Source organism: Zosterops lateralis, assembly GCF_965231275.1.
Source record: "Zosterops lateralis genome assembly, chromosome: 8".
Classification (NCBI taxonomy): domain Eukaryota; kingdom Metazoa; phylum Chordata; class Aves; order Passeriformes; family Zosteropidae; genus Zosterops; species Zosterops lateralis.
This window is the reverse complement of record NC_139768.1, coordinates 12190228-12215597: the sequence shown is the minus strand read 5'-3', so window position 1 is coordinate 12215597 and position 25370 is coordinate 12190228. Positions and strand designations below refer to the sequence as shown.

Here is a 25370-nt window from a genome sequence, read left to right as displayed (position 1 = left end):
GCAATGCTTGATTGAAGACACTGGAGTAGAGCATTCAATCATGATGATAGTTCAGAACTGAAATTCAATACTCTTAATTTGCAAATAATCAAGACTCATCAGAGGGGAAAAAAACACCAAATGCAAAATCATTTCAAGATGAGATAAATGGTTAAAAGACATCAGAAGAAAAACAGGAAAAATGCAATACATATTTCAAATGTCCAGGTAACTTAGACATCAAAAAGTCAATACTATAATTTTCAAAATATTTATTAAGTTATCAACACAACCTCGTGAGTTCACAGAAATATATGTCTATATTCTGTTATAAAAATTAGAAAAATACATAAACAAAAATACAGTTGTACACAGTTGCAAACAATTCTTAAATTACCGGGGTTTGTATATTTTTGAAACACTGACATGACAGTTCATTGTGATTCCCCAGCCCCCTGAACAGGGCTTGGTGGTTAGGGGGACAGGCCTGTAACTGTGTGAAAAACTGCTGTTACATGTTTGTGTGTTTCTACATTCACACAAAAGCTGCTTGTATTCCTTTCATGATGACTGGTGATTTCTTTCAGCCAATCTTTCTCCATAATTAAGAATCCAACTGAACTTGATTTGATAGGTACATTTATGCCAAGGATGACTCCTTCAAGTGCTTAGCAAAATCCAAGGGTTTGTGAGCAACAGTCTGAGTGATGTGTTGTTGAAGCTGTTTGTTTAGTTCTTCATCTACAAATGAGTCCATTTGCGGAAAGGTATCCTGAAAATGACAAAGTATGAGTTGTATTACTAAACAAGGTCATGTTTTCCAAGCCTACCTTAGTTTAGCAGTCTTGTTTCTCTCTTGTGGCTCTCCTCATCTAGACCAGGCCTGTTCAGGCCTGCAGGAAATCTCCCTTGGCTACAAGCAAGCACCATATCAGGCAGCCCTTCATGGGTTTGGTGAGGCTTTTCTGGTTTGTGGTAAGCTGGGCTTTAAAAGATTACCTACTACACAGCTCTGGGGGTTTACACAGTGTCTCCTGTTCTACACACCTTACAAATACAAATTAGGCACAGTTTGGTGACAGCACCTCTGACCAAAAGGCCAGCAAAAGCAACAGTGCTCACAGCACAGGCTGTGAGTCAGAAAGGAATCCCCTGAGTCTTCTGCCTCCAGCCACACCAGGAGCTCTGCATTTTCCTGGTGCTCAAATGAAGAGTCATGATCATGCACATAATTTAAATTTCCTTGTGAAAGTCTTAAAATTCCCAGAGACAAGTACTTTGTGCACTCATGGACAAATGAGAGCCTCTCTTTAATGGTGCACAGGGCTCCAGTTTGGAGCTTCTGTCAAGAGCAGGGAGATGCTGACAGACTGGCAGCCTGGCACACAGAGGACACACAGGACACAGAGGGTAAAACTCACATACTGCCAAAATTTGTTAAATGAGCCAAAAAAACCCAGAGCAGGCAAGACCCCAAGGTAATTTTCCCATTAGGTTCATTATAGCCATCTGTGGACACTTTGTGATCTTGCTGTTCCATTGTTTCTGCTCCCTAAAGCAGCTTGTGCATTTCCTTATTCAACCTGAATTTCTCTCCCATCTGCTGTTCTCAGTCTTGCTCAGTCAGAGCTGCTCATAGAACTCCCTAGCAGGACACACATGTCAAGGAGTCATTATAAAACAACTGAATAAGTTAAGTACAAACACATTTTCAGAAGTTGCTTCTCTAAAATGGAAAAAAAAATTTGTGCTTTCAAGGCTTCAACTGGGCTGGGTTGGACTTGATGATCTTGAAGGTCTCTTCCAACCTACACATTCTGTGATTCTCTGATTCTGTGAACTGACATTACTGAGTTGCAAAGTGGAGCACTGATAAGGTTAATAGGTTATAATGTTTGGATTAGAAAGAAGGAAAATTATCACTTTTTGAAGGACACACCACTCACTGGACATTTAATGGAGGCTGGCATCTGGAACACATCCAGTGCTGAGGATGCAAAAACACTTCCCGTTTCTTCTCTTTTTACATTAACTCTTTGTTCCCCTCAAATTTCCACTTTAAAGCTGTAGTGACACTAACAGGAATCAGTATCCCTCAACACACTGAATCAAACACTCTGGAAATCCAGCTGTCTTGGCAACTACCCACCCTGGGGAAAGAGCTGGCTTTTTATTATTGCTTTCTGAGCAAACATTAGTTCATCATTACAGAAAAGAGCCAAGAGATCTGCACTGAACCACTGCAAAGTGCAAAATAACAGCTACCATATTAATCTTGCTATGTTAACTGATGCTGTGGGAGGTAGGACTATTTATACAGCTATTTTTTCTTTCCTTATACTCAGTCCTGTCTTATGCCAGTTAAAAAAAAATACTTGATGCAAAAAGTAGAGAGACCAGAGGCCACACTGAGTGTGCCAATGCCTGGGCACTGCACAGTGAGGCAGCAGATACAGGTGATATTGGTGTGTCACATGATTAAAAAAAGGACACAGAGATGAGAACAGTACCTTTCTTCTGGGTGTTACTGATGCAACAGGAGGATTAAAGGTCATTCCTTTCATACAATATGCCTCAAAAAGTTCTGTAGCAGACCTACAGTGAATAAACAGGCATTAGATAAATACAACTTCAGTTGATCCATCACCAATCCAAGAGCAACGTCTCACACAAATTCCTCTCCCCCTCCATCACACTTTAGAACTCCTCAGAGTAAAGAGATCACCTGGAAAAGATCAGGAGCCAATGGCTGGGAAACAATACAAGTCAAAATAAGTAAAATGTGTCTAAATACACACAAGAAAACTGTTGTCTTCCCAGAGCTCTGATCTGTACATATTTGAAAAAGGGGGAGGGGGGGAAATAAAGGTAGGTAAAGATGGTCTAGCTGACACAATCTGCCAGAATTTCCAACAGCTCCTTGCCAAAGAGTTTTATGAAAAAAATATCCATGGGACAACAGGGAAGACTATCACAGTAAAAACTGGTTAAAACACAGGAAAAGGAGGACAGGAGTCTGTGGTCAATTTTTGCAACGACAGGAAGGAACTGGATTTCCACAAGGTTTTTTCCAGAACTGCACTTTCCAATGTGCTCAAGAAAGAGCTGGAAAATACCAAGTCATTTGTAGTAGTAAAATGGAAAATGAAATTTAGTATTGGAAAAAGCAACTCTACATAAAAACAGGAGGCTCTGAGCAGGCCACTATCACTTAGAGAAAATATATCTTCTTGTTATGACAGATGCTTTCATGGGATTGTGACTTTAGTGGTGTTTGGAGTAGAAAAAAAACCAGAACACAATAGAAATTAGTTACATCAGTGTATAAATCCACAGATTATCCACATCTCAAATATTGCAGCTGAGTCTCCAATTTCATCTTGAAATGCTTAAATTGGTAAAAGTTCAGGAACATTCAATAAAGTGTATGGGAAATATGGAACAGCTCAATGTGTGAAGTGGATCCCTCCCTCTATCCAGGAGAGACGGCTGATGCAGGTATGACATGACTGAGCTCTGCGAAGTCCTGTGAGGCACAGGAAGAGTGTGATGGAGCAGGACGTGCACTTCAGCTCCCAGAGCAAGAATCAGGGGCTTTCAAATGAAGCAAACTGGCAGCAGGTTCAAAACAAAAGCAAGCAGATCTTACCATAAGGAGCTGTGGACTCACAGAACCTTTACCAAACAATGCTGCATTTGCAAAATGCGTGCTCTGATTCAAGGGACATTGAACAGTTTTGAAAAGAACTCCATGAAGAGAGGGGGACTAAAAGAAAATGGTATCAGGTTCAGGAAATCCACCAGGCTGAAACCTGTCAGAGGCCATGTTTTATGTGTATGCCCTGGTTTTACTTTTCACAAGGCACCTGCTGCCAGCCACTGCCAAAGACAGGATGCTGAATTAGATCTTAGTCTGAGCCTGGATGGCTGTTCTCATGTTTTAACCTGCTACAGACCTTACACTGCAGCTTGGGCTCCAGTTTCCATTGGACAGCCCCAGTTCTGTGATTCTGATCCATATTCAGACCAGGGCTGCTGCTGAAGATACTGTGCTCCCAGGGGAAGAAAACACACTGCACTTTGAGATGTTTACCCTCGTCACAGCCTGGCAAACAAGATGTTTACCCTGTCACACCCTTTCCTCAAACGGAAAAGAAAAAAAAAAAGAAAAGAAAAAGGCAGCCAGCATTCTGCATTCTGTACTGGCAGAAGAGCAAAGAGATTTTGAAGTTCAGAGTCCTTAATTTTATTGATAATTATTTTTAGGAATTCCTTTATTATTCCTTTAATATAGAATAAGCAACAGCTTCCTTTCAGGACCTATTTAGAAAAAAAGGAACTCTTTGATAACTCACCTTTGGCTCAAATCAAGTGGAAGAACTCCTGAGCCTTCAGTTGGAGCTCCAGCAATAAGATGAGATGCAAATTTTTGCACTGTTGGATGATAATGTCTCTGAAAGAAAGGAAAAAGGAATGCAGCAGACAGACAATAAGGGATAATTTATTTATCTCCAGAATCTCATAATTATTTCCATTTCTATAAGATGGAAGGTCTGTTTTTATTGTAGAAACTGAATACCTCAAAATCAGTCAGTTTGTGGGATGAAGTGAATGAGAATGCCCAGTCATGCATTTATTCCCTCGAATCATGCTGTGAGCATGACTCTCCACAGTTAGGTAATTCCCACTCCCAGAAAACAGGGACAAAGGACAGAGGAAGCTCTCTACAAACCCCAACTGAAATGACAGATCAAGGTGTCAGTTCCTCTTGGAACAAGGGCTGGACTGCATGGGAACTTAACATATCTAATAAGTCTCCGAAGGAATCTAAATAAGGCAACCTGCAGTAAGAACCAGTGTGGTATTATAATAGGGGATGTGCAACATCCACTTTTGATTGCATCCTTCCATATCACTGTGCTGGTCTTACACTCTGTTGGAATAGGCTCATGTGGGCCAAGATTTGACAGATAAGCCTGAAGATCTCTGTTCTCCATTTGTGTAAAGCACCTAAACATTGAGCAGCTATTTACTGCTGTTATTTCCCAAAGCCCTGAGTTCCTCACAAACCTGTAGCAGATGCAGCTCCCACAGTGCCGTGTTCTGGGCATTGCAATGCTCTGGTTCATCTAATTCTGGGAGATAAACTCCACTGCCTTGAGATTCATTGTCTAGTAAGAGGTCCATCCTTGGGAATGTCTACAACACAAAAAACCAGAAACTGAGTTGTTTATATTACCCATCCAATTATAACAGAGTTGAGTCAGTTTCAGGATTCATTCCACTTCATTTAAGCATATACTGTTTTCATCATTCTTGTTAAAGACGCTTTAAAATTTTTTGCACAAAATCATTTTATCGAAAAATTCATTAACTTTTAGCCAGTAAGCTAAAAAAATTTGAACAAGTAAAACTTACTTGCATGAATACCCTGTTTGTTGCCAAGATCCCAATACTGGAATCTGGAAGTACATGAAGAGCAAGGATGGAAAGTCGCTTTAGGAAAGCAAGAGCTCGTTGCTGGGAGACTTTCTTTCTCCTCTTGGCAAACATGACATCCAGGCACTGCAGCACAATCCCTATGTCCTCGTTGGTGGCACCTCAAAAGCAGAATTTCACACAAAGAGTAAAGAACCACTTCATGGACATACAGCTGGATACTCTGCTGTGGGCTGACACTGAACTGAGAACAGTGTGAAAGCTGGGAGGCTCAGACACCTCTCATGTGATACAGACATTAAACATCCACCCCTTTTTGGTCCAAATAGTCCAGCTTTGAACAGAAAAAAATGTACCACTGTTTCTGTGCTCATTTTTAAGAAAATACTTGTTCCATCAAAAATATTGAGTCATTAAACACAGCTACTGTTTTAATCCTAAATGCATTCATTGTATCATTTTCTATAAATTATTAAACAGTGAAAAGATCTAATCTTTTACCAGACTTCTTCTACCAGAACTGCAGAATGTTTATTGTTAATTGTTTATTACTAGTGAATTCACATTTCTGAAGTTAATTAAAATGATGTTAATTTCAAATTTTCTAAATCTTTTTTTCATCAATTATTCCACTTCTCAGAATTACTGGAAAATTTAGACTAGGACATAAAAATGTTATCATTATAAAAATCAGAAATGTATACTAGAAAATTTTAAAAAACAGAATTTAAATTAAAATTATTTTTAGAATTATATTGGAAAAAACAGGTGTTTTTTCTTTATTGGGAGAGAGAAATATAGAAAAGACAAGAATTTTTTAATTTCCAGTGAAAGAAATAATTATAAGAAAGTAAAAAAATTTAAACTGAGGACAGACTAAATGCTTATCCAAGATCAAATACTTAGCATTTCCTAATGAAATGACACAATTAGCACCTGTTACCATGTACTGGAATAATAATTCAAGTATTTGTATTGCAGTAATGCAATGTGCAACTCAAGAAAAAAAAAGCAGGTTAAACCAGATAATAATCTTCTCAGAAATCAGATATCTTAAAAAACCTGTAGTTTAATAATGCTACATAAAGGCTTTGACAGCGAAGAAACAGAACAAACTTTATCTAGACAAACAGTGAAAATAAGAATCTGGAATTACCTGCATGTAGACTGAACAGTGTCTTGTACAGATGTGTGTAAAATTTCATTGGATCGATGTTAAGAACATCACCTAAAAACATAATCCCAAACACACACATTTACTCCATTTATTTATCAGGCCATATTAAACAAAAGGTTGTTTTTAAAAATCTCCTACCTTGACCAGAGAGGATATGAAAAGCACTGAGAATGCAATGAAGACTCTCACGATAGCTTAAGTCCTAGGAACACAAAACTGATTAAGTACCCAAAAGAAAGTATTTTTAAGAAAACTGTAATAAAATTCAACTTACCCCAGATGCAATAAGAGAATGAAGGACAATCAATAGGTCATCAAAAAATTCCACATTTATGAGATGAGCAAACCTTGAATCAAAGAGAATTTCATTTTTAAATTATAGACATTATCTGTAAACTCAGTTCAAAGTGTTCTGAATTGCCAAGATCCACACCTTAAAAGCAGACTAAATCAAATGCTGAACATTTAGTACCTTCACAGGACAGAATAATTCAGCCCCCAACATGCTAATCATGGCTTTTCTAGAGCATTAACAAGATGCTTGTGTCCTTTAGCAATTAATCAGACAAAATAATGGAATCACATCACACCCTGTGGCATTTGCACCACATCAGTTCTATCATGGGAAATTTCAAATCATATTGAAATGGTTTTGGAAATAGCTGAAAACTTCAGCAGAGAAATAAAAGAATTTCAACTAATTTTTCAGGGATTATCTTTTCTGCTTAAATCCCTTTCAGAGACAAATTATTACTGCTTAAATCCCTTTCAGAGACAAAAATTTCTCTAGTGCTTTATGTCTTTTCCAACAAACACAAAAGAAGGTAGCCAGTTCTTACTTTGCAAGACCTTCTAGCACAGCTGGCAAAAGTGGAGACTTCTGAGCTTTCTTCAAGATCCTGAAGTAAGTTACAAATACAATATTCAAGGTCTCTGTGTGCTGAAGGAAAGAAAACAAAATTAAATACTTAATCATGTAAAATAAACATTTCTACTGCACTCAAACTCAGCTGAAATTCTTTTCTCTGCCCAAGCCAGTACTCAGGCCTTCCAAACCAGTCCTGGCACTGCCATCTCTGCTCTTCTCATGCTGAAAAGCTCAAGTCCTCCAGTGCTCTCCTGCCCCTGGATCTCTCCAGGCTACAGCCACACTCCTCCTTTGCCTAAAGGCCACTCTGAGAGGCTCTAACACCCCCTGCACAGTGCCCTGTGGCACACAGGGCACCTGGAGGACATCTGTCAATGGATTCAATTCCATTTCGAGCAGACAGCAGACGGGTATAGGAATGGCTACTTTTGCCTTCCTGGCTAAACTGAGAGCGTGGTTTACTAAAACCTAGATCTCTGTCACGGGCAAAGTGTTTGTTAGCTGTCAGCATGATCTAGAGATGTGGAATGTTGATGGGCTGGGATGGAGGGAAGAGAGTTAGAAAAGGGTTAGGAGCTGCCACTGTGCCAAAATAGGAAAATAATCTCTAAATTACCTACCAACTTCAGTTTCTTTTCTTTACTTTCTGATGCTTCTGCTTCCAGGAGTTCTCGTTCCAGCTTCTCTTCTGCTTTCTTCCACTGAAAATATACAGTTGATTTTAAGACAACAGAGTCAATGTTTCCAACCAGTCTGGATAGCCAGGTTAAAAAGATATCCAAAGAATAAATTTTCCATGCTTAGTGAGTTGCTTAAGTCACCCTGTGATTCTACAGGGTTATCTCATCCTATCAGAAGCATTGTCAACACAGGAAAGAGGAAAAAAATAGGAAGATAATTAAATTCCCTTTAGAACCTCAATGCAAAAACTGATCACTGATGCTGAGAATTAACAATGGCAACAGCAGATGTGCAATCATTGCTGGAACAAATTGCTACATAAAGTAACAGAAGTAGAGCATGAGAAAGCACATCCTACCTTTCTTTGCATTCTGGAAAGATTTTTTCTTTTTTCTTTGTAAGTCATGAACTTTTTCTTTGGTGCAATGTCTTCAGAATCTTTTTGTAATTCTACTTCCTTAATTCTTAAGTGAAGAAAAACTTTTAACACCTATTGTAAAATAAAGTAAATACAATAAAAAGTCATCTAGAACCTGATAGGAACTACGGGTAAGAAATCCTGAATTCCATTTGAGCTAGTGGGCTTTGCTGGTCAAAGGTTCTTCTACTTACTCCCCTCCTGTTCCTTCACACCTGTATCTCTTGATCCCTGCTCCCAGTTCCTTCCCCAGTACTGTCCATTTCTATCCATTTCTCCATTTGTCTCTCACTTGCCTGACTTAAGTCTCCCTGCCTGACTTAAGCCATGTCTCTGGCAGAATCTGATCTCCACCTCCCAGTCTCTTTCCCTTGCCCCATACCTCTCCAACTCTCTGGCTCAGCCTAATCCTGAACTGTCTGTGGTCTGACAGAGTGAGGAAATTGTCTGTAGCCAGAAGCTGCAGTAACTTTAACATTTGGGGTTTTTTGAAACTTTTGAGAGAAGAATATTGTGAGGTACAACAGAAAGACTCTTACCTCAGGTCTGACATCATAATTTCTACCCCTCACAAGGCCAGAAATGACTTTAACTACACCAAGTGAAGCATAGCCCAACTTGTCCTGTTTAAAGAGCTTCTTGACTGCCTCAACACACAGTTCAGATATCTGAAAAGCAAAACACAGAAATTGTTCTGTAAAGCCAAGTCCACAACAGCAGCTAGTAACAGATGAAACTCATGGTATTTACCAATTATAAAGTGCACACAGTCTGCAAAATAGTGAGAAGATACAGCCAAAAGATCTGGATATTGTGGAATAAAGCTCAGACATAATTACTTGTACACAAAACAAGAACTCTTTCCCTAATCAGAAAATCACTTACCATTTTTGATGGATCGTTCATGAGTGGAACAATGAGAACAATAATGTTATTGTGGAAGTTGAAGTGGGGTAGGGCCACAAGCAGCTCACACAGACACTTCACTGCTACCTCTGCTAGACCTTTATATGCCTTTAATGAGATGACATTGCTTTTCTTCAACTTCCTTTGCTTCCAATCTGCACAAAATATTATTTTTAGTGATTACTCTTCAGAATGATGGTGATCTTATAAATATTTAAATTTTTAGTCATAGCAGGCATACTTCATGCAAGTGCTATTGCAAAGACAGAAGGTACCATTCATTCACAGGAGGGAAACTGCTGCAAAAAATTTTCCCTTTACTACAAAAAATGGGAAGTGTTAACTGTACCTTTAATTGTTTGTTCCAGATTTTCCAAGTAAAATTTATACTGGCTAACAAGGCCTTCTTCAAATTCTCTCAGTTTCTGTGTTTCTTTCTTAACCTGTGAACATAATTGAAATGAGACTTTATATGGAGAGCTAAATACTGAAATTAGCCAATAGTGAAAAAAAGTTTTAAAACAAATATCAGGTATCTAAGTAGTTTTTTCTTCTAGACAAACATTCTTAGAAATGGCTTAAAAATAAAATATTTCTGCATTTTTCTACAGATGTGTTCAGAAGGCCTTTTCCAACTAGGCCTATTTTATTTATAGAGCTTGAAGTAACATCATCATCTAGATGTTATTTAGTATTGTTATTATTGTTGTTGTTGTTATACAATATATATTAAATATATATATAACTTTATATATATAAGATTATAGAACTGCATTAAACCTATATCCAAAAAAACTTCTAAAAATTGGTTAAAAACAAGCTCCAGAAAAAGAAGTTACTCTGCATTTGTTCAGCAAATTGTTGAACACATTTCAAAGAAATCTCTGCCAGTTAGGTGACAACATTGCATAATTTGCTTTCTTTCTAAGCCTCTTTAGTGCAGGACCTTATTCCAAGGTTTATGAGGAGAATCACACAGATTTGCCATACTACTTTCAGATGCTACTTTTCCCCTCCATTACCATGCATGTCACCTACTTATTGAAGGAAGTATGTAAGAACTAAAGGTTCAAACCCAAAACCTCTCTTCCTGAAAGTGTCACAGCTTCAGAGCTTCCACAAGCATTTGTGTGTTTTTCCCCTTTGCTCAAAACCATGAATTCATATTAAACAAATCAGTCTTAGTATCTGGCATAGCTGAAAACATTCTGAACTACTCATATAAACTATAAATAGATTTGATATTTTACCTTGGTAGCCTTTTCTGCTTCAGTCAGAGGCCGAATTTTGTAAGAAGGTGCAATATCTTTGAATATCTCCATCAAAGACACCATGACCAGCTTCCTAACAATCACAGCCACGTTAGGATCCTGTTCCATCAGCATGGCACGCAGCTCCTTCAGCTTCTTAATCTGATTGAGGAAAACAGGCAGACATCAGATAAGATCAACTGCAAAGCAAGGGACAAGTACAACGTACATTAACTCAGCAGTTACTCAGACTCTACTTAGCACTGCATAAAGAGCCGGGAAATTATAGATCCCAACCAAATTTCAGCCTCAGGAATGTTCAAAATATCCTGCAATTACAAACCTGCACAAAATTACAGAAAATTATTACTATATCCTGAAGCATTGACAACTATCAGAATGCAACCCTGAAATCAGAGCTTACATAAGGGTCATGCTTACAGAACAAAATATCTTGTACAGAAAATAACAAAAGCAATACAACACTGACTTTCCCTTGTTCTACCATATATTCTTGTGCTTTTGCTACTCTTTGCTCATTCAGATCTTAGTTTCTTGATTTAGTGCACAACACAGACACACATACATGCAGGTTAAGCAAATGTACCTACATTGCTGTCTGGCTCTGAGAGAATGGCAGATGCTAAGGCAGCTATGTGCACCTTCCTCTCCTGCAGCTTTTGTCTCCTTTGAGCAGCCATTTCCTCAGGAGTGAGATCAGGCAGGGGTTCCTCATTAAAGTCTGGCACAGATGTGAGAGTCAGAAAAGAGAGGAAGTCACTTAACAAATGCCATGTTGCAGATACTGGATTTCGAACAGGTACCCTGGTAAGGCCATACAAGAGTAACACAAGAAGTTTCACCGTCAAAGAAGCTTTAAGAATTATTTTGCTAGATCTTATATTAACCCACAGATTCATTTTTGCTCCACTTCAACATCTTTTGCTTACAAAACGAAGCGGACTAAATGTTTTTGAATCTGGCCATGGTGTTGTCTGACTACAGTGGGAACACATAAACTCAACATATTACTCCAACCACGCCAAGAAACTGCAGTGCTCTGCCAATTCATATCAAATTATTCACCATTCACTTCTTTTAAAAATACAATTGTTTTTGGTAGTGTTTTCTGAGTATTACTTTGCTGTAAGTATCTCCTTCCTCAATTTCAGATTATATTTAGACAGTAAAGACCCAGAAGTCACCATGTTACTTGAAAATGAACATTAACTTGACAGCCAACTGCAAATGAAACTCTGTTTCCTGGTAGTGATGTTTTAAGTAAAAAAAAATTAAAGACAAAGAGAGACATTTAAAGTCTACAAAATCCTGTGTCCTGAACTGCATTTCAAAATGTTCTCAGAGTAACCAAAATAGAACCACACAGATATTCTTTATGTAAGACCAATATTTCCTTCTTACTAGCAATTATAACACAAAGGATAAAAGGAACTTCATGCAAGCAGCAGTTCTACTTGAAAAATCAAAATAATTTTGAAGAAAGAGAATCTTAAGCCAGCCATTCCTGAGATTCTAAGGGGTAAGAGTGCAAGCTTTGAATAATGGTTATGCTTTGATGACAACATGGTAACGAACATATTCAAAAACATCCTGAACAAAATACACTTCAATTGCAAACTTCCTTGGGGAACAGCAAAATGCTTTCCAGGTATGTCAGTGATTTGGAAAAAAAAGCCAATAAAAAGAAAAAAAAAAAAGCTTTATTACCCTCTGCTTCCTCCATATCTTCTGGGTCCTCTTCTTCATCATGTTCAACATTGAGAACTGCAAAAACAGAATGTCTAGTGTCAAGCATGTAATAAAAACTGTGAAATTTTAAACAAATAAATTATATACTTCTTGGCTACTATACCAGTTCCAGAATCTGTGTCTTACCTGGCTTTTCCACAGCTTGAGGAATTATGCCACTCTTGTCTTTGATGGGGAGCAGATGGATGAGTTCTTTTTCTGGCTCTGTTTGCAAACGTCTTGGCACCTTCTCGTATTTCTCAATCACACTTTCATGTTTTCGTTTTTTGACATGAACGGGTTCACTGGAAAATACGAGGCAAACGAAATGAACCAGCCATGTAATTTGACAAGAGCCATGCCTCACCAGCTGGATTAAGTGTCTGCCTCTCACCCTGGCCAGTGTGTCCTTCCTCCCCTTCTGTGCTCCCCCACAGCAGAGCAGCTGCCCTGGCAGTGCTGAGAGCTGTTAAACTACCCCAAGCAGTTCTGCCAGGAAGGTCTCCACCAGCAACCAGCAGGACCAGGATCCTCTCACTGGGCAAACAGTCCAGAGCCTTTCTTTTCCTCACTGTGTTTGGACCTTCTAGGTGAGGCTTAACTAGGATGTGACAATGAGTGTAGGGCATTTTTATCTGCCCTGCTTGCTCCCTGGCTGCTTTTACCACTACTGCTATCACTCTTGTACTCTGCCCACTGGCAAAGCCTGTGTCACACACCTCTCTGCAATGACAACAGCAATGACACAGCGTGGTGTGTCACCCTTTCACAGGCATGGTCCTGAGCTACACATCAGCGCACAAGGGGGGAAGTATTTAGTCTGTGCTAATATGGATATCTGACAAGTGTGTAAGACAGATTGTAGCTGACCAGGCTGAAGAAGGTTGAAAAGACAAGTTCTCAAATTTAAGGGAACACTATGAAAGGAACTAAACACCCATAACAGTACAACAGATACAAGAGCAACCACTTCCACTGTTTTCCTACCACTCCAAAACCATTCTGGCATAATGAATGTAAGACACATAGAATGACATTTTGCAAAATATCTCTAAATAAAACTACACAATGAATTTTGAATTTTGCAAGACTTTAAACTTATGTCACACCTAGTTAATGTGGGGAAAGAGGAAGGTTTAAAACAAAATTCTTCTAATTCAAAAACTTGCAATGTGGCTACAAGACCCCATGCAGCACAACTGCAACTTTGTAAATAAAAGCCATTTACTACTTGCCTTTGAAACTAGACTAAATTATTAATTACTAAGCAGAATTGGCATTAACAAATTAAAACCACCCTACAGCACCTAGGCATAGAAAGCCAGGCATCCATCAAAAAAGGCAAGCTAAAATTTTCAAACAATCACATAACCAGACCACTCTGTAGAACTGTATTTGTTAAGACTATTCTACAACTAGGAGCACTACTACCTTTCTGTATATGTCACTGAACTTTCCTCAATGCCTCAGTCCAGAAAAACAGTAGCAATTTTTTTGTATAAATGTTTTGGTGTTGCATGTGTGTACAGACAAGGCTTACAGAACCCTTTTTATTTTTTTTTTAGCAATTTGCAGTGCAATATGTATCATGCTCCATAGTCCAGGGAACATCCTGACTACTCTATAGATATAAAAAAATTGTTTACAGATCAAAGCATTTCTTTCAGTTTGAGCGATGCTGCTCATCTCACAGCCAGGGACCTCCCAGGAAAGAACTCTGCAGAAACAGTATCCTGAAGGTCAGGCAGAGCACCTGAGTGTACTGATACACATTGATACATTAACACTGAGGTACTGACAGCCTGAGAAAACACTAAACTGCAGCTGCAAAGAAACACCAGACTGAAAGAGACCTCCTGATAAATGCATTACTTTACACATTAATTACATATTAACCACACAAGGCTGAATGGTGTGAAAAGGAGACATTGCAACTCACTTAGAAGAAAGATCTCTGGTTAAAAAGGATGCTCTTTGGGCCAGATCCTCCATCAGTTTTAAGTCATCTTCATCCATCATGTCCAGTGGAAGAGCATCTTCTTCCTCTTTTTCTTCCCATTTTCTAGCTGTAGTAGATGTTTACAGATTAAGATCCCATATGTATAGTCACCCTTGCAAATCTAACCCTGCCTACATTTTTGAGACCATTTTACTCCTCCCTGGAGCCCACTGACCATTATGCATGTGGGTTTTGTTATCCCAGAAAACTGTCCCTTTACTATGACATCCAAAACTGACCAGTGCAAACACATTCCTACCATCTTTAAATGACAGTTCTAGGTGCCAGAATGGCTACATTTTGTATCTTTCACAGTTCTCCCATTCTTTCAACAGGAACAGCAACTATTTGTACACAGAAAATGAAGTGTTGTTTCCTCAAATTTTACAACAGGAAGCAGCAGGATACTCAGTAACCCCCATACCTGAGAAAACACTTACCAACTTGTTTTTTCTTGCTTTCCTCCAACGGAAAAGGCTTTCTAGAAATAGCATCTCTGACAGCCTCCCTTAGCTTCTTTTGCTCTTTACGGTACTTTTTAGCAGCACTCTTCTGCTTGAACTGTTTATTCTTTAATTTATTGTCAAGTTTTATTTGACTAGTTCTCAGTAACTTGCGAAAACTTGGCACTCGCTTTTTGTTTTTTCTCTAGAAAACAAACAGAAAGCTACAAGTCTCCAACATGTCAACAGCCTTTGCAAAATTTTTTCCACTGTTTAAGATCTGAGTTCCTATTTCTATCAGGACAGAACAATGCATCTCTTGCTAACAGTATCATAGGTTAGCCTGAGATTTACACAACTATGTTCCATCTTTGAGAAGAGAGCACTGCGACAAACGTTTCACAGAAACATTCTCTGATAACCATTTTATTAAATCCCATGTCCATCACTTTTAGACACATGGACACTCAAATGGTACACAGCTTGTTAGGGCACAGTTCTTTGTGCACTCCCAAGCAAGTGTTCTGTTCTCAGGGTCCTGCTGTTCCCCAGCACTTCATAAAGTACCTCGGGGGCCTTTAACGTGCCAGGCCACAGCCTGGAGCCACTGTCCTCCTTCAGGACACCTCCCCAGGCTGAGCTTTGGCCTTCTCCTGCCCGAAACTCTGCCTGCCCAGCAGCTGCAGGGACCTGGCGAGGCTGGCACACAACAGCAGCTGTACTGGAATAGGGTTATGGCCCTGAGCTCGGGGAAAGCCCGGTGGAGCGGGCCAGTGTACGCTGCCCGTGCCAAAGCTGCAGAACATTCCCTCGGGATGGGAATGGACACGGCAGGGATCACCTCATGCGGGGCATGGGAAGGCAAGGCTGTGCAGACAAACCGCGCTGTTAGAGATGATGTGTCCCTTTACAGAGGGGACAAGTGGCTGGAGCAGTGCGGGATTCCCGGAATCCTTAGCTCGGTTGGTTGGAACATGGTGCTGATTACGGGAAGATTGTGGGATCACCCCCGGTGCGGGCCAGGCACTGAAGGGCCGGGCTCCACGACTCCTGCAGGCCCCTTCCCACCGAGAACACGCCCTAAATCTGTGGAATTTCTGTCCGCTCAACTTGAGCTTCCCTTTCCATACTGGACTATCGGGAAAGCGCTGAAAGGTCAGCGCTCGCCTTGCAGTGAGACACGAGCCTGCGCTGCCGGTACCCACCTAAACCACGCGCGCTGCTCTGCCCTTCCCAAAGCTCCGGGGCCGCGGCGGCACCAGCCGCTACCAGTCACGACTCCCCATCCCGCCCATCCGCCCGTGAACCCTGGGCTCCCCTCTCCCGTCCCCTCCTCTCCCCTCACAGCCCTACCGGCTTCATGGCGGCGGCCCGCGCGTGTTGCCCGCGGCGGAAGCGCTCCCCGAACGGCGCGGCCGCCGCGCCCACAGCGGCCCCTGGCGGCGGAGGACCGGCAGCGCCCCGCCCGCCCCGGCCGCAGGAAGGGAAAGGAAGCACCGCCCGCAGCTGCTGCTGTTAAGTTTTATTTACACAGGAATTGGTACTAGTGGTCTTAAAGGAAGGCTTGATCCTTTCTATTTACAGTTATATACAGATTTATAGTTGAAAAGTAAGAAAACTGTACAAGATAACACAAAAATATAAGACAAATTGGATCCAATTAAAGTAGTGAATACATAAGTTAAGAAAAAATCTGACAATTTACATTTCGAATTGTAATGTTATGAGTAGCATATATGTAAGTTTTTAAACCAGATAGCAACGCAAGTTACACCACACTAAATCTTTACCCCGATTATGCAGACTCTGCTTTTAAAACACCAGACAACTGGAAGCCTCCCGCACTTAAAAATACATAATGGTAATTTTTACTTGATTTCCAGAGGGACCAGTTACAAAAACCCACATGTAAGGAATTTATTTACATTAAATATTAGCTAAAAATGGATCGAGAGAGCGCAAGTGTTCCTCACCTGCAGTGCTATCCATTTTAAATTTCTGTCCCCTACAACCACAGGTTGTTTGTACAGCATCTTCAAGAACAGGAAATGTTTGAAAATATTTGCCGTGACACAAACAGTATGACCTTATGTCTCACAGTTAAAAGATGTTAAAGAATTAAGTATCACTAAACCAGATGAATTTTGGATTTCAGTATTGCACACTAATAAAAAGACAGTTTCAAAAACAATTCTGTGTCTGCATTATTTCCAAGTGTTAAAAGAGGCTGCTTCTTTGAGAACACGAAAGCCTTTAGATAGCCTTGTCATTTTCTAGTGTTCACCATTACATATAAGTATTTCTAGTTGGAAATGGCTCAACAATATAAACCTCCTGGTGACAAAACTCTTTCACAGAATACCCACTCCATTTACTCCACAACCAATACACCAAAACAAATGCTTAAACACCACTTGCTTTGAAAACTGTACAGTGAAAATAGCAGCCCTGTTCTTACCACTGTTTAAAATTCAGATTATCTAGGTTTGGGCACAATACGTCAACAGTTCCTGAGTTAATTACATTTGCCCAGACTGAAGAATGAAGCTGCAACTTAAAAAAAACCAAACAAGTAAATAAGACAATACCCCTTCCCAAATCTTAACCACCTTGCACATAAACATGCCAAACCACCTTATTTGGTCCTCAATACTTGCAAATTTTTAATTTTGGAGGTAATGTTTGTACCAAAGCATTTGGCTTGGATAGCAGTTTTGGGGCCTTAAGATTTAGCATTTCCCTCACATCCCCTCCAAAAAGTGCCTTTGTGGTATTTGTAAAAACAGTTATGCCTCAAAAATTTGTTTAAAGTACCAACAGAAGTTATTACAAATGTTTATTGCATTGAGCTGATTCTTTTAAAGTATTAAATATGAACTCCCCGCCTTCTCAGTTTCATAGGTTTTAGTATTCTGTGTGAAATCAGATCTTCCCACGGCAAAAAACTAATACTGGCAAAAAGGGTGAAGATTTCATCAGTTCATTACTCCACTGAGAGCTGTGGGGTTTTTTTCAAATCATTTTCACATCTTCTGTAGTGCTTTTTCCACATAGAAATGATGTGAAAACTTCTTTGTCATCAAGTGGTTTTCCACATTTCAAATAGACCTCAACATTAGCTTTTTGGTGCTGGGCTATGGTTCTTGTCCCCTTCTTTGTTGTCCTTCATCAGTGAGGCAAACACCTGGAAAAGTAAATTATTTAATGAATATGAAGACTGCCAGTGTTATAATAATATCAATATTAACCACCACAATATTAGCATGGAGATTACTTTCTAGAATGAGACACTAAAAGAAATGCCCGTTGCTCAGGAGTCAGACAAGCAACTCAAATAATCATGAGGAAAAGTGCCCCATATATTCATGTGCTGACATGTCTGATTTGATATATGTCTCCAAGAAACTCACCTGTGCCCATTTTTTGTTACTATTCTGCATCTGAATAGCTGCAATACAACTAAAAAGCTTTTCTGATGTAATATCTTCTGGAAGTTTTGTTAGAAACTGTGCTATATGAATAAAGTCCATCTGTAGGAGAATATCTTCATATAACCGAAGGATTCCTAATCCTGTCCTGAACAAAAATTCTTCTCCATCTCTACAGAAAACATCCCAGACACGACAGGCCAGATCAAGCGGTAATGATTTGCTGTAGAGTGTAAAAATCCTACAGATGAGTCAAAAACAAACAAAAAGGAAGAGTTATAACTTGTTTCAGAAAAATGAAAAGACAACTTCCTTTTTTTTCTCAATTGCACTAGAGTAAACAGATGACAAGTTATTTTATACACTCTTATTTTCCCCCTATTTCAATGATCCACAAGTCTCCAGCTCTTGAAGTCAGAACTTGTACTCTGAAACCCATCTCTTTTTATGCCACAATAAATCCTCCCATTTGAATGGCATCTCATTTAGAAAGCTTTGGCTAAAGAAGTAACAAATCTCTTCACACTCAGAGTATAATACACACATAAGAACTTAAGCAACAAAGATCACAACTATGTAACTTAACCTTTTTCCCATTTAAGCCATAGAGTTTAACAGCTCTGTTTATTATCTGTTTCCTAAACTAAATCTGAAGGCACAACTCATCTCAATAGAGGGCTGCATCCCACTAATGTATTCATGATAAATCTATAGCTACATTTCTGTGATACATTTTCAAATTTGTTCACATTAAAATCACAAAAATCTAATAATAATTCTAGATGGAACTTATCCTTATGCACAGAAACAGATATCTCTTTTTGACATCACTAGACACTTTAAGGGTGCCTGCACTACTACTTTCCATTACAGAGACACAGAGCTTGCTACTCTCTGCTTTAGAACATTCATTATTTTAAATTGTTCACTGTATTTTCAAGTTTATCCCTTTTCATACCAGGTCCTAAATTTCATCCTCCCTCTGCTTTAACATCTCTGTCACACTATAGTCACACTTCCCTCAGTAGCTGACTATGCTCTATTCACCAAGTCACTTCCAATCACAGTACACCACACTACTACAGTGTAGTAGCCTCCTCTCCCCTACTTATGTCACACAACTGCAGCAACAAGAAAATGAACACACAGAACTCCTGTTTGTCTCATTTTTTTAACTGAATGCATCCTTTTAATAAAGCTTGAAACCTGCCAGAGGAGCTGCAGTTACACAAAACAGTTCATCAATATTTCACAAGACCTACTGAATGGCTTTTTTTGTGCTTTATTTCCAGTGCTAAAAGACCTATAGCAAAATAGAAAGCATTCCAACAGTTCTACAGTTAGGTTTTCTATGTTCTATGAACTCACCAGTCTATCAAATATATGTCTGGAGTAAGACTGTATGATTTGAAATGAAGAAACAATTTAGGAAGATTTTCTTCAAAAAATACTTCAAAGGCTGCAAAGTATTTCAGCATCTGTAGGGATAGTAAAGCACATGATAAGCAGTCATCAAAAGAATGTTTGGTTGTAAACCAACATAAACCCCACCAAGAACTGAGGATGTCAACACAGCACAATGTGACTCCTTAGGACAAGTAAAATGATTAAATGTTTCTAGAGGAGAAATCAAAACATGAGAATGAGTTTTATGGATTAGTACCTGGTACTCTCAGTTTTGTAATCACAGGTTAAAGTTCTCCATTATTCAATAGGACAAAAGGAAGTCATCAATAAAACAACTATGCTTCAAGTCAAAAGAACGTTACGGTCCAAAACCAGAAAACTCTGTGCATACCATGCTGTGATCCACACGGAAAAAGGCCAGCTGGCATGGCTTGTTTAGAAGGTTAGCAAAGGCAATGAAAGCATCTGCCTCTTCCAGATTGAGAATGAGCACAGCAGCAATGAAGGACATCCCTTGTACCTTCAAGTGGGAAAAGCATCGGGCAAATATAGGTGAGTAGGTTCAGTACATCTTACATCTTTGGAAATGGAAATATTTACAGTTTGCAATTTATCAAGTTCCATTGCATAACATTTCCAGATGAATAGAAACAATGTGGATAAATTATTTTTATGCATGCAATCAATTTGATTTCAGCAGTTCAGACGCTCTGGGAGGTCTCATGATCACAAGTCCTCAGGACTTGGAATACAAGTCAAAACCACACAGAGTGAACGCAGAGCTCACGAGAAACAAAACCTGGTCTCAAGTTCATTGTTAAACTATGGGAAAAGCAGTCATGGAGAAAAACTTCACATATGGGACAGTTTAGACCCAGACAGATACCTTGGAACTGAGACAAAATTCTGTTTCAGAACAGTCAATACATGTCTTTCCACTTGCCAAACCGTATTTTTTCACATATATAAAATTACTTCTAGATGGTTAGCTGCAATGGAAGTTTACATTTTTCCATCATTACTCTCCCAAAAACACTTTAGCCTGCAATAAAAGTGAAGAGCATGATTCTTGTAGTTAAGTGATGATCTGAATACCCATTATGCTAACAATAATTTTACCAATTTCAATTGCAATCATCTTTATTCCACTGTCTCTAAACATTCATGCTGCCTGTTCCCATTTAAAAAACCCCCATGCACTCAGCATTTTAACCAGCTAGGAAAAAGAGTATTGATATGCATCAGAAACAGTCTATCAGCTTTCCATTTCTGGAGGATAAATAGGAGTGGAAATAAGATTACATTACATTTACTGCCATATTAACATTAAAAAAAGTGATAAGAAATACCAAGACTAGCTGTATTTCTAATAGAAAGAGAAGACTTATCCATGAAAAATTACTTATTTGCCTTTCGAAACTCCACCCTGGGAACAAGCTGTCTCAGAACCTGCAGAGTTTGTAATCTCACTTTAAAAATATGGGAGAGTCTCCAAAAAATGAGGTCACAGATGACAGAATTCAGGCCTAAAAACATTTGAACTTGAAAAACTGACTAGTTATTTATGCAGAGTCCCAAGCATATCTGATTTAGGGAGGAAGACACACCCTGTGCTAAATAATGCTTTGTTGCATGGATGAGACTTAAAACTTTTCAAGTGTTTTTAAGCCCCAAAGCACTGGAGCTTGTGAAAGATGTTCCTAGATACCCCCAGGAACAAAGAAGAAAAAAAAAATCTTCATTATTGTTCATTACTTAAATGCTTCTGGAAACTAACACCATTCAGAGATATGTTAGGTTTTGTTGGTTTGTTCAGGGGTTTTTGACAGTTTTTTGGGGTTTTTTTTGCCTGTTTCTAAGCACAGTAATGTTTGCTGAAAACTGTCTTATCCTCATTGAACTCAGAGGGAGTGATCATTCCATGTCAGCAAGATATTAAGAAGGAGTTTCTGGTAGTGAGGCACACAGTATCACAATGGAAATTGTAACAGGGGAAGCAACAATGAGACCGAACAAGTGAGGTGCTAACTGGAAATCCACTGACACCTTATGGGTTTTTTTCCCCTGTGGATACTCTGTCTGAACTGTAATGTCTTATAAACACACATTTAAAATTTTCCATGCAATCCAGATACTCAACACTGACATTCAGTACATTTTCAGCTATTTAACTGTCTCTAAAAACTACCATCATTGTGACTGCTATGAAATAACTGCCAAAGTTTTGGGGTTTTTAAACTTTACCATAAAGTTTAGAACATCTATTTATTTAATATACTTTAATACACAACATCTTTAGCTTATTGGCATGTGATAAACATTTTACAGCAAATACTTACATATCCCACATCTGGTCTGTAACATGTATATGCTCCTAAAACACTATGCAGGAGATCATGATAAGGACCACCCTAATCAGAAAAGAAGGTAGAAGGAGAAAAAAAATTTTTTTCAAAAAAATACAGGAAAGGAACAAGCTGATATTTTAAGATCCAACTGAGCCAGTGAATTGTTGCTTTATTCAAATCTAGAATAATACCATTTTTTTAGTCCAAGCATTACCAAAAAATTCTTTTGAGATGTTAAAAGAAAAGTAACAATAATCCTACAAAACAATTCAGCAGAAATCAGTACATAATAGAAAATGAGGGTATCTGTTACAGATCCAAGATTGGTCTTTCCTTCTCAGAGACAATGGATATTTTAATTCTTAGTAGCACAAGTTACTATATTATGCTACTGCATGTTACTTTATATACATGTATGCACATATTATAGCTATATAAAAATCATAAAGCCTGAAAAGGTGTACCAGAATGCATCAAGATTTCTGTAGCAGTGAGAATACTCTCATTTCTGCCTGTAGTTTCATAATCTTTAATAGGAATCTCATGCAATTTTTCAAGGAGAAAAAAAACCCTCATAGTCCATCACTAAGTGTCTCTACCTTATTCTCATTTAAAAAAGCATTTTAAAAGTCCAAACAATTTCTAAAAACCATTCCACAGTTGGCCACAGACAACATAGTATTTTTGTTGTTTAACTATTCAGAATTTTAAATCTGTCCTAACTAAAGTTAAAGGCATCTCACCTTCTGGAAAATATACAGGGATGGAAATGTGCGCGATATATCCAACTTAATGAGCTCCAGACTGGCCTCACGATCAGCAACAGATGCACCTGCTTCTGCAAGCAAAACCAACACTTATTAAAGCTGATAAATTCTACAAACTTCTGAACAAAACTCTTGTAGGCACATAAAGACAAGGAAGGCAGCATTCACCCAAGAACCTCCAGAGGAAATGCTGCTAGTCCTTGAATTATCTCTGTCCAATCCTCTCCACAAGGACATAATAAAAACACTGGGGATAATGTGGGGAAAAAAGACAGGTAGCACTTGGGGAAAAAGCTCTTTCAGAGGGCTTAAATCAGACAAGATTTCAAAAAGCAAAGCAGAAGATGACAATTTGATAAACAGGCTACACAGAACCTGTTCTGCTGAAGCTTGAAAAGCAGCATTTCACTCCTGTCCTCCTAAAACTATGATAGTTGGTCTTCCAGACTTTGCTGCCAAAGATTAGTAATAAGCACTGTCAGTTTGCTTGCTTTTCAGAGATGAAAATTCTATCACTCTTAAGTTTTCCCTTATTACTGCATTTCCCAGGACATCTGGCACAATTAAAACAGCTCCTTCCTCCTTCATTCCCATCCAGAACTATTGCCTCTCAAAAAAAACAGATTACCTAAGCTTTCCCCCACAGACAGCCCACACCCCCACAACAAAAGAACAAAAAGCAAACCAACACTCCACAGACCAAGGGGCATTGCAAACATGTTTTCCAAGGATAAGCATATTTACAGTCATGTACACACAGAATTTTTTATAAATTGTTTGTCTCGACACAACCTTCAGATGAGTCACAGGGATATTCCCTAAGGAAGACCCGAGTAATTTACAGTCAAAGTAGGCAATTAGTTCAGGACTGGCTATGGCAAGTGTAAACAACTAAGTAAGGGAAAAGACACTATCACAGGGCAGGCAGCATTTTAAAAATCAATCAACAGCACAAAGAGTTAACCTTTGTAACAAGGATACATCCAACATTAAAACCATCACTGATATTATTTTTAGCAGAAAGAACATCCACAGGAGACAGCAATATGACAGTGAAAAAACTGCATTCTATAAAAGAGTGCTAACAATCCCCACTTGATAGATTTGGGAGGAAAGGCATTCTGGGCAGGCAAGAAAATGCAAGTGGGATCTGAAATGTGTCATGTTTTATATTTTTCACCTCTCTGTTTCAGAACAAAAAAATAGAGGATATTCTTTTTTTATTCCAAAATCATGGAAGGGATACCAACTAAGGAGAACCCATCTAAGAAGAGCTAAGTAAGAGCATGTATTGTAATTTAGTTTCCTATTTCTTTTTTTTTGTATTCCATTTAATACATTTTCATGAGAGCCAAGTAAGTATTGTTAATGCTGAAATTGCAAAGGAACTTGTAAGACTTCCTGGGCTTGTAAAAATGAAAAGGAGGTTGTTGAGCACTCAGGAGATCTCACCTTCTATGTCATTCTCAGAACTTGTCTCACTGAAGCTTTTCCATCGTTCCTTAGCTCTCGACAAGAAGATTTCATAAAGTTCTGCAAGAAAGCAAAACAAAACCAATAACCAAAATGGAAGTAGTAAGAAAAGCACCCCTCCAAGACAAAAGCATGCAAAGCATTCTTGGCTTTGGTTACTTGGTTTCATCATTGGGGGCAGGAGAAGAATCTATTGGATGGTTACCACTATACATAGTTTCACAGTGTGCACTGTATTGTGCTTTCTGCTGTGGTGAACATGAAAATTATGACAGGGAAATCATGCCTTCTGTAATTCAGATTGGTATCTTTGTTAATAGAATGATTACAATTAATCAATCATTAGTTATAAAATGAAGCAATTCCCCTCTTCACCCCCTTAAGAAAGCAAAGCTACAAATTCTTAATTTTAAACATAAAAATTATTTTTTGGGGGTGGGGGGGGAATGATACATCACTACTTTGATTCTTAAAATACTAAATGTTTCTGTAAGCAGGTTTTGAACCTTGCTTCTATAATTTATGAGGCTATGATGTCTAATTGTAAAACACAATTGTTCCTAACCTTGCAAAATACATTTCTTCAGAAAGAAATATACCTTGATTTTTTTTTAAGAAATGAAAGTTTACATTTTTCTTTGAAAATAACCAATGCATAAACATGTGATCTGTTAGGAGCATACCAGGAGTGATGTTTAATTCATTTCCCACAGCTAGACTCCAAACCTTCCCACGTACACTTGGGGGCAATCCCTGCCACCACAGCTCTCGAACTCTTCGGGTAGCACGCCTAATACATGGAAGCAGGGAAAAGAAGAAAAAAAAAAAGAAGGCACATATTGCACAGCTTGCTTTCTAAAATCACTAGGCCATTTACAACCAAAATAACATACTGTTTACCAAATCAAGATTCAAAGATCTCTGTTGATGCTAAAGCCCCATTAAAAACCCCAAAACATTCAGCTCCCAGAAAACACATTTCATGTTGCTCTGTAATGACCTCACACTATATCACAGCAACAAAAACTGACTTCTTGA

General features: G+C 38.7%; 2 protein-coding genes across 2 annotated transcripts in view; both read right to left on the bottom strand.

The window, feature by feature from the left end:
- Nucleotides 1-244: 244 nt before the first annotated feature.
- NOC3L (NOC3 like DNA replication regulator) lies at nucleotides 245-16300 on the bottom strand. Its single transcript, XM_083866749.1, has 21 exons — nucleotides 16263-16300; nucleotides 14907-15114; nucleotides 14407-14533; nucleotides 12615-12772; nucleotides 12447-12503; nucleotides 11330-11460; nucleotides 10719-10880; nucleotides 9818-9911; nucleotides 9448-9623; nucleotides 9102-9230; nucleotides 8503-8634; nucleotides 8084-8164; nucleotides 7435-7535; nucleotides 6870-6942; nucleotides 6734-6797; nucleotides 6575-6646; nucleotides 5398-5579; nucleotides 5050-5178; nucleotides 4335-4432; nucleotides 2490-2574; nucleotides 245-751 (listed from the first exon to the last, which is right to left on the bottom strand). The coding sequence occupies exons 1-21, from the start codon at nucleotides 16269-16271 to the stop codon at nucleotides 620-622; spliced, it is 2400 nt and encodes a 799-aa protein (XP_083722875.1). The 5' UTR covers nucleotides 16272-16300; the 3' UTR covers nucleotides 245-619.
- A 123-nt stretch (nucleotides 16301-16423) lies between these two features.
- Nucleotides 16424-25370, bottom strand: part of TBC1D12 (TBC1 domain family member 12) — a 40024-nt gene continuing 31077 nt past the window's right edge. The window contains exons 6-13 of the mRNA XM_083866780.1: nucleotides 25016-25122; nucleotides 24312-24392; nucleotides 22836-22930; nucleotides 22084-22155; nucleotides 20136-20264; nucleotides 19706-19815; nucleotides 18320-18578; nucleotides 16424-18093 (exon numbers count right to left, since the gene is read on the bottom strand). Of these exons, the coding sequence (XP_083722906.1) occupies nucleotides 18025-18093; nucleotides 18320-18578; nucleotides 19706-19815; nucleotides 20136-20264; nucleotides 22084-22155; nucleotides 22836-22930; nucleotides 24312-24392; nucleotides 25016-25122 (922 nt within the window). The 3' untranslated portion in view covers nucleotides 16424-18024. The remainder of the gene's footprint in view (nucleotides 18094-18319; nucleotides 18579-19705; nucleotides 19816-20135; nucleotides 20265-22083; nucleotides 22156-22835; nucleotides 22931-24311; nucleotides 24393-25015; nucleotides 25123-25370) is intronic.